The sequence below is a fragment of the Pyxicephalus adspersus genome, chromosome 3 (assembly GCF_032062135.1).
Source record: "Pyxicephalus adspersus chromosome 3, UCB_Pads_2.0, whole genome shotgun sequence".
In the NCBI taxonomy this organism is placed as follows: Eukaryota; Metazoa; Chordata; class Amphibia; order Anura; family Pyxicephalidae; genus Pyxicephalus; species Pyxicephalus adspersus.
Window position 1 is genome coordinate 45278875 of NC_092860.1, and position 16282 is coordinate 45295156.

At 37.9% G+C, this 16282-nt stretch overlaps 1 protein-coding gene across 3 annotated transcripts in view; it reads left to right on the forward strand.

Annotated features, from left to right (window-relative positions):
* The window catches only part of ACO1 (aconitase 1), a 39037-nt gene that overhangs the window by 13323 nt on the left and 9432 nt on the right, over window positions 1-16282 (forward strand). For 2 of the 3 annotated variants that reach the window (XM_072404413.1, XM_072404414.1), the window contains exons 2-16: window positions 1825-1941; window positions 3154-3322; window positions 3824-3961; window positions 6001-6070; window positions 6809-6992; window positions 7468-7607; window positions 8552-8723; window positions 9090-9190; window positions 9953-10069; window positions 11542-11701; window positions 12699-12834; window positions 13622-13706; window positions 13983-14139; window positions 14651-14775; window positions 15990-16094. In XM_072404413.1, coding sequence (XP_072260514.1) covers window positions 1845-1941; window positions 3154-3322; window positions 3824-3961; window positions 6001-6070; window positions 6809-6992; window positions 7468-7607; window positions 8552-8723; window positions 9090-9190; window positions 9953-10069; window positions 11542-11701; window positions 12699-12834; window positions 13622-13706; window positions 13983-14139; window positions 14651-14775; window positions 15990-16094 — 1956 coding nt within the window. In that variant the 5' untranslated portion in view covers window positions 1825-1844. The remainder of the gene's footprint in view (window positions 1-1824; window positions 1942-3153; window positions 3323-3823; window positions 3962-6000; window positions 6071-6808; window positions 6993-7467; window positions 7608-8551; window positions 8724-9089; window positions 9191-9952; window positions 10070-11541; window positions 11702-12698; window positions 12835-13621; window positions 13707-13982; window positions 14140-14650; window positions 14776-15989; window positions 16095-16282) is intronic. The other variant, XM_072404415.1, reaches the window with a different exon arrangement.

Below are 16282 nucleotides of genomic sequence, written 5' to 3' on the forward strand. Positions count from 1 at the left end.
CAATGCTACACCACTTGTGAATTCAGCGAAGGGTTTGCACGTTGGCTGTTCCTGATTACACAGCAGATGTTGTACATGGTGTAGAAAATAAAATTGCCTCTGCCGATTCACAAGCATGAAGCTGGTCAATCCACACCTGGTCACACCTATTCCTGCTTTCTGGACTGACAGCACTGCCCCTGCTACTGAAATTCTCCCACCATGAGCTTAAGTGTCCGGGGGGGGGGCATGTGAGACAACAATTCCGCTCAGTCTGGGAAGGTAAAAAAGGAAACTTTCTGTCCTGCACCAACACGTCAACAAACTTCACCTCCATTTGAAATGTTCATGACATTGGCTTCTCCAGATCTCTGGACATAAGAAAAATTGAAGAAGGAATTAGCATTATCTCACAAGATTAGCTGTCATTCACAAAAGCTATGTGGAATGTGCTGTATTTGTCAGAAAAATTACATTTTTGGGCTGGGGGAGGGGGTCAACTCGCGTGAGTAGGTTTTTGGGAGGGATTTCCTAGTTTGCTGTGGGAAACATACAGGTTTCAGGTAGAAAAGAAACACTTTAGGGGCTCTCCTTATAAAACGGAGTCAAACATTCTCTTGTGGGAATCATTGACCATATTCCAGACTCTTTTACTCTCCTTTGCTGCCCTCACTCATTGCTGTAATTAATAACGTATCTATAATGTAATAATGTATAAATAATGTATCGCCTTCAAAAAGTCAAACCTTTCTAGGCTTGCTGTCAGTTTGTCTAGTTTGCAGACGTTAATGGCAAAATCCAGCAATTTTAGGCTGTCCCAGGAACTGGATGTAAGTAGAAATCTTCCAGTGGGAAACCTCTTCCAGTGACAGCTGTTGGATATTCTGTAAAAAGTTTGTTACTTACACTTAACTATATACATATGTGGCTCAGGTAACACATATACTGTATAATGCCATTAATCTTCTACGCTGGATCACTAGTCCCATCAAGCTTTTGTTTGTTCCTGTAATATTTCTTCTCCGATAGTACTTCTACCTGTTTCTTGTATGGAGGGCTAAATACCAGCACAAATGCCTAACAAATCAAAACTGATTTGGCCTGATTTATTAAACCTTTCCAAGGCCGGGGAGGATACACTTTGAAGTTGGGTGATCCAGCAAACCTGGAATTAATTTCTTCAAAGTCATTTGCTAGCGAACATTTTCAGTCCTGGACCAGAACCATTCCAGATTTGCTGGATCTCCCAGTTTCACTAATGAAAATGTATCCTCTCCAGCTTTGGAGAACTTTAAAAAATCAGGCCCAGTGTCTGCACATTGTAGCATGCAGACTGCTATGATTGTCAAGGCCTTAAAATTCTAAGCATTCCGGAAAATTAATTTATTAGAAACGTGTCATGTGATATGTTTTGTAGATTTTTTCTGTCTCCCGTTCCACCCAGATCACAGAATTCCTTAGAAGAATAGAAAGCTTTTGCTGTGAACTTTGTCCTTGTTTTACATCCAGTTACTACAGAAACTAGTATTGCTCAGCTTATACCTAGTGTTTTACTAACATTCTTCTATAAACAGACTAAAGATGGGCACAAGAAAAGTTTAGGACAAAAATGTATTTTCCTTTTAAAAACTTGCATGTATTATGTTTTTTCTAGAATGCTTGTAGCTGTTGGTCTCTGTAAATTTGTTTGAAATTTTATGGCTATTCTTTACCAAATCTTAGCCCTAGTCTAATTTCCATTACTCAGTTGTATATGAATGGTCTATTGTTCAGTGTAATGGGCTGTGGTTTGTGTAGTAACCATGATAATAAATTCTGATGATTATTTTTTATTATTTTTTTCAGGTGTATTTAAAACAAGAACTATGAGTAACCCCTTCCAGCAGCTAGTAGAGCCACTTGATCCTAATGTACCAGACAAGAAGTTCTTCAACCTACACAAGTTAAACGATGAAAGATATGGTAAGAAATGTTTTAATCTTTACAACATAATTAATGAATAAAGATATGGTATGGGTCATAGTAATGACAAATTTGATGGCTGGAATCCAGGTTAAAAGAAAACACAATTGAACATTGCCTAACCATGGCCAAATAGTAGCCTCTGTAATTAATCCCATGGTAAACACCCAAGACACAATAAATAAAGCATAGCCAGAGCTCTGTCCATTGTTCGTCAAAAGTATTAACAATCGGTGAGTGTTGAATAATGACCTGATCAGTCTGGTCACCAACCTACCTCTACTACTACTCCACTACTAACCTACTAGTGACTGGACAGCAAAACAAACTGTATTCCTTAAAAACTAAACTTTAGACAAATGTAATTTACTGCATTTATTTTCATGTTGAAATGTAATTCCCATCTATTTGTTTAATATCATCTTCTTGTTATGGAACCTTGTAGACTAGATAAGTGAGAGTGAATACCAGAATCTATTTATGCTTTGCTATATGCAGGAAACATACCAACAATCAGCAGATTGAACACAAGAGTTAAGGTGCGTACACACTTCCAATTTTTATCGTTCCAATCGAACGACGAACGATCGATTGGGCAAAAAATCGTTCGTAAAAAGTAACCAACGACGCCGACGAACGAGGAAAGTTGTTGGAAACGAACGACCGGACCGGCGGATCGGATTGGACGACGATCGTTGAACATCGTTCCTGTGTACGGTCGTTCGTTGATCGTCCATGGTCTGAGCATGCGTGATGAACGAACGTCCGTTCACTTTCCTGTCGTGCACATAGTTCCTCTATCGCTTAAACGATCGTATCTATTGTGTGTACAATATCTACGAACGATCGTGTCGTTACCTCTATGTGCAGGATCGGTGCTATACGATCGTTCGTATATATCGTGCAGGAACGTTCGTCGTTCGTTTTCCGACGATAATAATTGGAAGTGTGTACGTAGCTTTATTCTCATCAGTGTCCTTCTCCTTGATTATCCAATCTGCAAGCTGGGAGCTGAGTTTTGAATCTTTGCAATGCTTTTAATAAAGTGTGCAATTAGGGTTGAGAACATTGCTGTGCTCTCTGATAGGGGGTGTCTGATTTTCAACTAGCTGAGCAGAATATACTTCTTTGGGCAGGTATTTAACGTTTTATTGGTATAGAACCATGGGTGTTTGTAGTCAAACTTTAACATGAATGTTCATGTCTTCTCAGCACGTCTGCCCTTCTCTGTCCGGGTGCTTTTGGAGGCAGCCATCAGGAACTGTGATGAATTTCTTGTAAAACGTAAAGATGTAGAGAACATCCTTAACTGGAAAGTTACCCAGCATGAGAATGTGGAAGTGCCTTTTCGTCCAGCACGCGTTATCCTGCAGGATTTCACGTAATTATTCTACATTTGTTTTATACTTTTCTAAATAATTTACAAGAAATGTAAAAAATATTGCTTCCATGGTGCCATATTTGAATGAGTAGGCACGTGGAAATGCTTGTTAGTCATGGGCAAAGAAACTTTTCCCAAATTAGTGTTCCCTGCCCTTGTTACCTGCCAATACATTTTCCTCCTTACTTTTTGGGCCTGATTTATTAAAGCTCTCCAAGGCTGGAGAGGAAACATTTCATCAGTAAAGCTGGGTGATCCAGCAAACCTGGAATGGATTTCTTCAAAGTCATTTACTATTTGTTAGCAAACGTTTTCAATCCTGGACCAGATCCATTCCAGGTTTGCTGGATCACTCAACTTCACAGATGAAAGTGTATCCTCTCCAGCCTTGGAGAGCTTTAATAAATCATGTCCTTTGTACCAGACTTTACAGAGTTGCAATTGTGTGTTTAATGCTGTATTTGAGTTCCACAAACATTTAATTTAGATGTTGTCATTCAGGGGTGTTCCTGCAGTGGTGGATTTTGCGGCCATGCGGGATGCAGTAAAGCAACTAGGAGGTGATCCCAAGAAAATCAACCCTGTGTGTCCTGTAGATCTGGTGATCGATCACTCTATTCAAGTAGACTTCAACAGGAGGTGAGACTGTTCCAAAATTATCTCCTTTTCTTTTTTGCATGATATTTTTGCATGCATCCATTTATGTTGTTCTTTCTTTTTTTTGTATGAAGTCAGGAATGCACATATTAAAACTGAGGAATTGATGCATGAAAACATCTCCCAGCTCTTTTCTCCCGACCTCCTCTCAAGCTGTCTCCTGTGCTAATTGGATCCACCTTAGCTCTGGGGCTGTATGCTGTGTGGTTGTTTTGGCCTTTACAAAACCTATCTTTGTGGTGCTTAGCTATTCTTAGGCTACTTACAAAGCAGAATATTTACTTCAAATCAGTTTCTGATCCAGTAATAGATCAGATCTGAGGTCATTCTAAAGTAAAATGTGCTTTCAACCCATTGTTACCAATCAATTTTTAGTGATCAGTGTTTTTGAGAAAAACACTGTGGAAAGTTGTTGTACTTACCATTCAAATACTCCCATTTGCAGGCCTGTGTAGTTAAACATAATAAACTCCTTCACAGCCTAACAGCACATAATCATACACATGTGCAGTGTTTTAGGGCTTCTAATTTATAGATTACCAATTAGAAATTTGATAAGATTGGCAGTTTTAAGTGCAGGCAGCTTTTCTGCCACCTCCAGTTCTGATAACACAATTGGGGATAGGGAAATAATCTTTGAGAGCTATAGGCATTTTAGATATTTGTCTGTTTATAGACAACTGTGAAAGGATTCATATCCCTTTGATCTTCTGGCGTCACTGTGACAATTGCAAGGTTTATTTCTCCATCACAGAAGGGAATAAAAATCTGATAGAAGTCTTAACTCTTCCCCACCCTATCCAAAAGCTGAAAGTTGGTTTTGGTTGTAAATCTACATAATTGTTAAATGATGAATAATAAAATTAGCTATATTAAGTAATATTTTACAGCGTATGTGTAGTTTAGGGCCCATGTACACTAAACCTGTGCTTACCTGCACCCCAAAGGAGCACAAGAGTTCTGTGTCGTCTCAGTAGCTCAGTTTTCATCAATGCATTTGCCTTACATAATTTTTGATTGATTGGGGTGAATTTAACTTGTGATAAGTATATAAACCAATGAAATTTACACAAAAAAGGGAACATGGATACACTCCTGCAAAGCAATGTTCCATTCTGTTCCCTTATTCATTTAGACTTTATCAGGTAATTTGTGCCTCTAGTAGCTTATACAGAGATTAGACCAGTATTTGTATATTGATACTGATACTATGATAACAGAGTATGAAACTGTTTTGCAAAAATAAACAAGTTGTAAGCACTGTTGTCCCTTAAGCTACGTACACACGGCAGATTTTTATCGCCCGATAATCGGCATCGGCCAATTATCGGGCGAAAATCTTCCGTGTGTACAGTCGGTGTCGTCCATCGTCCGGACGACCGACCTGCCGGATCCACGGACGATGGACGACAGCCGATCCTAATGAAAGGGAAGGGGAGAGCGCGCAGCAGGGTGCCGCTCCGTCGCTCTCCCCCCTCCCCTCTCCATAGAGCATGAACGGTGCTGTATGTACAGCATCGTTCATGCATCTTGCAGCCCCTTGTCGTTGGAAAGGATCGTGAAAGATCCTTTCCAACGACAAAAATTGCAAGTGTGTACGCAGCTTTATTCTGACTGCATTGTTTAGGATCAGATAAAAATATAAAGGATTGCATTCAAAATGCTTGTATTAAAACCATATTTTGCTAAGCACAGAAGATTAAATGCAAAGTGTACTAACCTAGAGCAGCATTTATCATCATTCATAGTCCTCCTGACAGCATTGTGCTGAAGATTGAATTTTGTTGCTTTAGGCTTCATCTCAATAAAACCTTTTGTCTCTTTCCTAATAAACAATTCTGCTCCCCTTCTTTTTTTATCATTAAGGTTTCACACTGGAGGTTTTTTTTTTTTTTTACACAGGACCCTATTGTTTATAAAACAAGTTCTTTTATTTTTAGATTCACCAAGCATTTGCCTACCAGGAAATAAAAATTTCCTTTTGTCTGCACACCTCCTTCTTCTTATCCCCTGTTTTTCAGGGACGACAGTTTACAGAAGAATCAGGAATTGGAATTTGAAAGGAATAGAGAGCGATTTGAGTTTCTGAAGGTGAGTGCCTTAATAAATAGAAACAGATAGTGTTTTATATCCCAACTGTTCCATCTACTTGGTGGTTATAGTATAGGTAATATGACCGGACTAGCAACTTTTTTATAATAAAGAATTTTGGTTAAAACAACAGTCTTTTTCTGTACCTTATAAGCCAAAAAATAAAAGCACAAGCAACTGGTGCTGCAGCTTTAGTTTTAAAATGAATAAGTGATAGCTGGCAAAAATTTGCTGTGTTTTACCTGTGTATACTAATGAAAACATAAAACACAAAAACTTTGAAGACCCATTCACATACATGCATGTATTTGAGTTTTATGGTTCATTGCCCATTCATATTTTTAGGGGTTCTTAACATAAGGCCATGAACCCTAGACGTGTCTCCCACACACTTATTCATGTTTACTTTAAGTATAAATGTTCAGATGAATGGCAGTGCACATAAAAATGTGTTGTAAAACATGTTGGCTCCCATACCTCTTTACATCTTCAGTGTGAGACCTCGTACTGTCATTATGGTATAGGTGAGTAGTTGTTATTTCAGCAAAATTGTCAGTTAAACATCTTGCTATTAGAGCTTTTTCTAATTTATATCAAACAGTATATTACGAGTAATACTTCCTTTGTAAGTAATATGGAATAGGTGACATTGTCTTTATACATAATTATTTCAACATAATTTTAAAATGCTTTCATTGTTTGTGAGCCTTGTTTAATTACAAATATTTTAACTTGCAGTGGGGCTCCCAAGCCTTCCAGAATATGAGGATCATCCCTCCTGGCTCTGGAATCATTCACCAGGTCAATCTAGAGTATCTGGCCAGAGTGGTCTTCTCCCAGGATGGCTTGTACTATCCTGATAGTCTTGTTGGAACAGACTCTCACACTACAATGATTGATGGGCTTGGAGTTCTTGGTTGGGGTGAGAAAATATACTTTTTTTGGCTATAAACACTTTTTGTACAGTAGAATGCGTTTTTGAAGTTGAGGGTAACTAATGATACATGTATAACTTAGCAACAATCCCCCAAGTTTTTTTTAAAAGTCTGTTTAGCTGAAACTGATTATACCTATAACCCTTATAAGTTTTCCCATCACTGTCGCAGATTGTTGCAGATTTTCCCTCATTTCCTGTCTGGTGGAACCATGGAAAGCAGTACAGGAAGTGAGGGCAAATCTTTCTAAAGGAGCCTTGGATAGCAAAAATTTTTGTTCTTTGCTTTCCCCACCCGAACCTTGGAGAAAATTGGCTGAAAATGTATAATAATAATATAATTAATTGTAATGTATTTATTTTAGCTTTTGTCAGTAAGAATTCTTAGGAGAACAACAGTATGATTTAGTGGTTTTTTCCCTCAAATTATTGTCAGTAATTGCTTTGTGTTTTGTTGGTGTAGGTGTTGGTGGCATCGAAGCTGAAGCAGTCATGCTTGGGCAGCCAATTAGCATGGTGCTTCCTGAAGTGATTGGCTATAAGTTGGTTGGGAACCCTCACCATTTGGTGACCTCCACAGACATTGTGCTTACAGTAACTAAGGTATGTTTGAAAAATTGTGCTCCTTGTTTTCTTTTTATTATTTAAACAATGTTTATTACAGTTTGGTGGGATGAAACATGAACATGCATCGTACTTTGTCACCAGATTTCAACCTTTCTGAAGTTCAGGTCTTTCATTATGCTTTTATTTGTTTTTCACCTCAGTTTAGAGTTCCTTGTCATGCATATAAACAATCACAAGAAAAGTAGCAGCCTTAGTCATGTCCTTGAACATTTGCCTTGAATTACTAAGATCATCACTGTATGCCGCATGTGTTGGAAAATTTTTGATTCGCCCTATGCTTCATCAGTTTAACCAAAATATTGCCTTTACTTGACAGCAGAATTACAGTCTGGCATACCATACAGTTAAAAACTCCCAAATCCTTGTTGCCCATATAGATATCCTATGTGCCTTCTTTTGTAAAGAAATGTCATCAGTGCCCCTCCTCTACCCATTTCACAGCACAGTAATGGTATCCACCATTAAGCATGTTTAGGTCATATCATGGTCAGACTTCAGAGGTAGAGCAGTACGTTTGAGAAACAAAATGTGCTGAGTAGCACCAGTTCAGCTGACAGGAAGAATTGTCTCTAAAATACATGTCCTTCCAAACCCTAATGTTTGTGTGGTTTGGATAATACGCTAACTTGTGCTACCTTTTTAGAGATTCTGTTAGAAACCTTCTTCTGGCTCTGGATCGAAGAGTCTTTGTGCAACTGTGGCAAACTGTATAAAAAGTCTCAATGCTTGTACTGTGTTGTCATTGTAAAATGAATATATATTGCAAATCGTGACATCTCTTTGATTTGTTAATGGTGGTTTAGAATATGATAATGGAAGTACTGTTAGAGTTACCAAAAAATCAATGAATTCAATATTGAGCTTGTGTTTGCCATCCTTATATATTTCATGTAAGAGAGTTATGTTCTAATACTTTACAGCACCTCCGTCAAGTTGGAGTGGTGGGAAAGTTTGTGGAGTTTTTTGGTCCAGGTGTCGCTCAACTTTCTATTGCTGATAGAGCCACTATTGCCAACATGTGCCCAGAATATGGAGCCACAGCTGCATTTTTTCCTGTGGACCAGATCAGCATACAATATCTGCAACAAACAGGTATATCTCTCTTCGTCTCTGAACACTCCTTGTGTTATTCTGAAATGTAAAAAGATTTGGTAACCCTGGGTACTTTTATATAATTTGGTTTGTGTGTGTTTTTTTTTAATCATAAAGAAAAAGTATTTTAGGGATTTTTCAATCAATATCGATTGGTGCTTTCATATAAAGTTGCAAATATGCAACCAATTTTCACAGCTTACCAATGTTCACACAGTGGCCTTTGAATTGCTTGGGCAGTAAACTGTTATGAACATTTTGATGCTTTCTTGTAGATTCAGCTATGAATTATCTTCAAAATATTGTCTTGAGTACTTTTCATTCTTCCTTAGAAAATTACATTACTAAATAATGTTCCTATTGCAGGTCGTGAGGAAGACAAAGTAAAGTACATTCAGCAGTACTTGGAAGCTGCTGGGCTTTTCAGGGATTTCAACAATACAGAGCAAGACCCAGATTTTACCCAGGTCAGGAATGCTTCATATGTCGTGATTCCAAAAAAACAGAACATTAACAACTAATAGTATTTTGTTAATATTTTTATTTTCAATAATAGTAAATGGTATTGATATAGCGCCAAAATATTATCCGGAGCTGTACAATAAATAGGGGTTGCAAATGATAGACCGATTCAAACAGTAACACAGGAGGAGGAGGGGACCCTCCCCAGAAGAGCTTACAGTCTAAGAGGTGGGGGATGTAACACACAATAGGAGGGAGCAGATACTTGCATTAAAGTTAGGCAGTTAGCCCAATATCCAAATTCTCAGTCCAGTCTTGTACATCTATACCAGGGATGTCCACACTTTTTTGGCTTGCAAGCTACTTTTAAAATGACCAAGGCAAAATGATCTACCAACAATAAAAAGTTGGACTCTACTGCGCACAGGAGTTACTATTTTGAAAGGCAGGGCTCTGTGATCTTCTCGCAGTGCCTTTGCGATCTGGTAGATCGTGGCGATCCCCCTGTTGAGCACCACTGATCTAGACATACATGGAACAATCTGTTACCTGTTACATAAGAAATTGTATGTAACTATACCATATACTATACAGTTTCCAATAACATTTTCTGTTTATTTAGTAATTGGGGTTTTATCTTTTTTTTAATGAAAAAGCAAAATCAATCAATATTCATTAGAAGCCACTAAATAGGTTTTGCATTATTGAAGCAAATACAATGATTATGTGCAGTTGTGAAAAAAAATTAAATCTTCTTGTCCATGCAGGTAGTGGAGTTGGACCTCAGTACCGTTGTGCCATGCTGCAGTGGACCAAAGAGACCCCAGGATAAAGTGTCTGTTTCTGACATGAAAACAGACTTTGAGAATTGCCTGGGAGCCAAGGTGAGAGATAGCTAGGTAGCATTGCCATGTTCCGAATCAGAAATAGGTATCATAGTTCCTCATTATGATTATTCATAGGTAATTTAGCTGGAAGCTTGTAGCAATATGTAGTAGTACCATATTATAAGACATGCAATTTTAAATCCCAGTGTTTTATTTTGAAGTCACAAAAATCATTCTGAAGGATCAGTATTCTAGACCAGCAGTCGCCAACCAGTGATCCACGAAAAAAGTTTGGTGGTCTGTGCCTCTTGCCGGTGGACCCCCGAGCAAGGTCAAAAGAACCACCCCACTGGGGGGCGCACAGGCCAGAGCCGCGGACTATGTCCCCTGTACAAATCCCAGGCTCAGGGAAGTGGGCATGATTCCCATCTGTGATGATAAGTGGGCAGGGTTATGCCATCATGATGTCACGATGGAGGAGGTTTCTCCCCTTTGAGTGACACCCCGCTCCACGCGCATGCGTGTTTAGAAGTCGGTAGTTTTAGTGGTCCACTGGACCAAAAAGGTTGGCAACACTGTTCTGGACTGCATTTCTAGTTTCTGATTGCATTATGGCTCAAATTTCCATCATTCACTAAATGTATCATGTAGCCATAAAAGCTACAAAATACCAGGAATTACAAACTAAGGGCATGTAGCATTAATGAATCATGCAGGCCATGATATGTTCATATTAACTTTATGGTAAATATTGGGGATTGGAGACATTTTGCACTAGAACCAAGCATGCACTGTATTACGTTTTACTTTTTTAGTATAACCTTTTTTTGTGTTATTTTTTGGTTCCACTGAATGTTCTATATATTGGTACAGGTAGAATAAAAAGATCATTAATTGGTATACAGTAACCATATGCAGTGAGAGATAGTGTTACCATTCAGCCAAAGTTTTTATTATACTGTTTCTTTAATTGTCATTCTTGGTTATTTAAAGTTTATATGTGGGATCCATTTCCGTGTTGTGTATCTTGTCAGAAAAAATGCCCATTTAAACTCACAAAGAAAATTGTAATTTAAATGTAATGTATTGCAGCAACCAGTCCTTAAATGTGTTTGCTATATAAACATTTTCAAATGATGGTCTTGCTGCAGTGTTCATGTATTTTCCCATTGGCTAAAAAACAAAACAAAAAAAAAAACACAAGCAAAAACAATGTTATCTTTGTTTTGTAAACTACTAGTCCAGTCAGCTAGCATGTATTAAAGGGACAGCAAGGGCAGTCATATTTATTATTCAGCCTGGGTGACAACTATGAGCCTTTCCATAGATACAGGGAAGATGTGAGTGTAGACATAGAGGGACAAGAAGTGCATGTTTAAATTAACTATTTAAACATGATCCGATTTCAGAAGAGTACTTTGGTAAATAGCAATATCTTAAGATCTCCATAAAATCTTGAATGAATTTGTAAAGTTTAATTATTCTAGGTAATCATACTTGTTTAATGCTATATTTTTGCATTGTTACAGCAAGGATTTAAGGGCTTTCAGATTCCTCAGGGACACCATAAAGACAACGTGAAGTTCTCCTATCAAGATGCTGATTATGAGGTCTCCCATGGCTCTGTGGTCATAGCTGCTATCACCAGTTGCACCAACACCAGCAACCCTTCTGTCATGCTTGGTGCAGGTGAGTTTTATGTTTCTCTGTTCATTGGTGTTCGCTGCAATCTTTTCACCAAGTTAATGTGGTGGCAGTGGAGCTACAGTGTGTAAGTATCAAACTGGGACTCTTTTTTTCAAGCTATATATACCAGAGTACACCTAATGGATAGGTTGAAACAGAACCACTATCCATGATATTATTCTTCATTATGAGTGCTTTTCCCATGTGTCTGTATCTCATAGTGTTCTATGATTGTATGAGTAAAGAATGTGGATTTCTGACTAGAGACACATATCTATATATATTAAAATGTGGGAAAAAAAACTTTCAGTATACTTAAAGCTGATATCTGGAATTTAAACAAAACTATCCCTTGCTATGGGTCTACCCCCTACACTGCAAGGTTTAAGTGCTTGGTAATGTCTACATACAAAGGCAATCTATTTGCCTTATCCCTAGCTTCTATGAGAGCAAGCATGTGCCTACTGAATTTGACACTTTGGGTTGTGGGAGAGCACTTGGCATCTTCACTTGCAATGCAGGGCTTGTGGTCCTGCATTATATGGATGACATTAGCGCTTCTGACCCACGTGGCCTAAAGAACAGACAGAGAAAAACCAGTCACATGGAGTGGAAGCACATAATTTTAAAAGTGCAGGTTTTAAAGATGTATTCATTAATTTTTTTACATCTCAAACAAAAGTGTTTATTTTTGCTGGAACAGAGCAGCTTGTCTATAATCAAACTTTTAAAAATTTTATGAAACTTCTCCCTTATTTTGGATAATGCATCAGATGGACTTATGTTCGGCTAATTTAAAGAAAAGTCAACATTTCACCTAATGCCTGGTCTACCAGCAGCACATACTTTATATTGCTGCACCTCTCCTCTTTTCATGTGACACTGGTACTTAATGATTGCCCTTGTGCTGTATGGGAAACACAGGTTTGCCCTAAAGATGTGATGACGACATATACAAAGAGAACCTTATTAGACATTCACCTGTCATCTGTTCTACTAGGATTACTAGCCAAAAAGGCTGTAGAAGCTGGCCTGACAGTGAAACCTTACATCAAGACAAGCCTGTCTCCAGGAAGTGGTGTTGTGACATACTACCTCCGAGATAGCGGTGTTATGCCTTATCTTTCCCAGCTTGGGTAAGTGTCCTACAACAACTTGCCCGCTTAAAAAATGTAATTTTAAAGTAAAAGGTAACGTTGGTATACATCTTTCACTAGACTTAAAGTGTACCTATACTCACAAAATCAACTTTGGCTTATATAGCCAACAAGCCGAAGTTATAATCATCTGAATACTTTTTTTTTTTTACCTTTAAACTTACCTTTTTTACCTTTAAACATTAAAAACGAGTTCTAGCCACACCCCCAGGTTTCTCTATTGTCTAGGTGGTGAGGTGCAATCTGGTGAATGCCATCCGTGGTGGGAGTGTTTCTAATCCACTCCCACTGCACTAATTATGCAGATTTCTTTGTCACTGTGCCACTGCTCAGTCTGAAGCTGCTGAGCTTGTGAGCTCTCCGCAGAGAGAGGGTGGGGGAGTGCGTGGAGGAGAAGGTCAGGAGAGCAAGAAAAAGTAAACTTGCCAGGCACAAGCTGTCACTTCTAAACACTTTATAAATCATTATCTATTGCATGGGTTAAAGATGACCCAGCCGGTGCCACCAGGGAAGACTGACATTTTAGTGCAAGTAAGTGAGAATAGATTAATATGTGAAAGACTAGTTTTTGAGTATAGTTCCTCTTTAATGAAGAGGGTAGTTCTCACGACCCAACTATCGCCATTAAAATTGCTGCAGTTTTGTTATTCTACCTATACAGATGCTACTTTTGTAAAACAATGATAACATAGTTCTGCCTATGAAATGGCTTCTAGGTTATATGTTTTATGTTTATTCAACATGTAACTTTGATTTCTTTGCACAGATTTGATGTTGTAGGATATGGCTGTATGACATGCATTGGAAACAGTGGCCCTTTACCCGACTCTGTTGTAGAAGCCATTACTCAGGTATAGTATGACATTACCTTGTGTTAATCTAATATTGTGCTACTTGGGGCTGAAAAAGATAGTGTTTGGTCAAGCTGCCAGACAAATTCTCATCTACACAAGACTTTAGGCGTCAGTCAGTTTGAAATGTCTGCGTATAGTCTGTAGTGTTATTTTGGTATTATGTCCAACTGTGTAGACATTTAAAAATGTAAAAACAACAGTGTATTGATTTTGGTTTATCTGTACTGATCATTTTTATCTAGTAACTACCATGTTTCTTTCCTCTGTCCCCAGGGAGACTTAGTTGCTGTGGGGGTTTTATCTGGCAATAGAAATTTTGAAGGTCGTGTTCATCCAAACACTCGGGCAAACTACCTTGCTTCTCCACCTCTTGTAATTGCCTATGCCATAGCTGGGACTATCAGAATCGACTTTGAGACTGAACCTCTGGGTAATACATTTTTCTTGCCTAATTATAAATACACCCTCTACCTCCATAGGTTTTGGACTCCCCCTTAATGTGTAGATTTAGCTCAGCTTTTTCACAAAGGTAGATGGCATTGTGGTGTTTGTCGCTTACGGATATTACAGTCACACTGTTTATGAGATTGTTATAAATATGTAGGAAATACCTTTATTGCCCCAATTCAAAGCATATATTTGTGTATTCTATATTGTGTTTTATGTATTTGATTGACAAAATGTGATGATAATAGTAAAGGATCTGTTCCCTAGCTTATAAAACATTATTTTCTTTTATTTGTGAAAAAAAACACTAGTCCTAGGAAGATGTACTGGTGTGGAATATTAATGTTCATTTCTGTTAACAGGAGAAAGAAAAAGCTGATATCACTTTGTTTAAAATAAGTTCATGGTGTTTGGCTCGGAAAGCAGAGCAATTCCTGTATTTTTTTCTATAGATATTAATTTTCATTGATGTTCATGTGTACTATCTCTTGCAGGTACCAATGCTGATGGCAAACCTGTATTTCTCAGAGACATTTGGCCCACCAGAGATGAAATACAGGTTGTGGAGCGCAAATATGTTATTCCAGGAATGTTCAAAGAAGTCTATGAAAAAATTGAGGTATTTTAATTTAATTTTATTTCTTAATTTTGGTATTCTAAAAATAATTTTAAAAAAAACTCCATACTGTGAACATAAAATAGAAACTATTAGGACAAAACTGTTGTAAGTTGCTGAGAAGTGTTTGTAAATGGGTATGTATTTTGAAATTCTAATATTCCATACCTTCAAAGAAAGTCAGTTGATGGGCTCTTCTGATTAAGTGAATGAAATCCAGGCCTTTCATATACATATAGCTTATGCAGGATTAGACACCTTTACTAAGAGACACACTGGGCAGACTTTGTAAATATCTCGACTTATCCTAATTATAAATATATAATGAAGATAGGTAAGTTTAATTTGTATGCATCTTGTAGAGTGGATAGCATACTTGTATATGTATATAACCTTTGAAGTTGAAGTTCTGGCAAACAAAAATGTAGTATTTTTGGTACCTACAAAGAATTTAAACACACCTTGTATGCAGCAAATGATTTTGCAAACTCCGGTATTACCTTGTATATGTAGTAGTGACATAAGCACTGTGCTGCACATAGTCTGCACAAAGGTCAGTAACAGGTCAGTGGCATAGAAAGTCCACCCACTACAGCCGAGTACAGAAAATTACAGGGGGCGGTACAAGACCCATCTTCCTGCACAGACATGGAGCAGTAGTGACTATTTGTTACAGGAAATGCCTGCAGTAGTTGTAAAAAAAATACATGGCTCTTGTATTTGGATAATATTTGGTAAGCCAAGCGTTTGTTTAAATAAAACAAGCTTTAAGGATGTATAAAACTAATTGAATTTAGGGACCCTTTTGCTGTGGCCTTAATTGGAATGTTTTAGTGGTTTACTTTCTCTGTTGCATTCCTATTTACCAATATACAGATGGGCTAACAGAAATCTGTAGGTCAGATATAGTAAGCTTTAATACTTTCTGAAAAAGTGAAAATTAGCAAATTCAGACAGCCTGGTGGGGAGGAAAGACGTTGGCTGCTTCGGGTCTGGGTGCCTGCCTTTTATATGAATTGGTATCTTGTTGATCTTCTTGCCCTCATCATGCAGGAGGGATGTAAACACTGTGGAAGAGCCAGTGCTGATTCTTGTAAAAATTGAGATAACGGGTAAACAGTTGCTATTTTATCTAAAGATTACCCAAAATGGCAAATGTCACTGCAAACATGTTTGCATGCAAAATGTGCTTATTTATTGTAATTTTGTTTTTGCAGAAAGTAAACGAAAGCTGGAATAATCTGAAAGCACCAACCGATCAATTGTATCCTTGGGATTTAAATTCAACCTACATCAAATCTCCTCCTTTCTTCGACAACTTGGTATGTGTAATTAAATTACCCTAAATGGTTGTAAGTTATCATACATAAAAAAAGGATAAACAAACTGTGAACAAGCATGTGGCCTGTGAAATGTGTGGGCACCTAATATGCTCGTGTTATGATTTTAGGTCATTTTCTTACTCATGTTTCATGAACCATAGGAAATGGCTCACAGCTGTGGTCAGGGC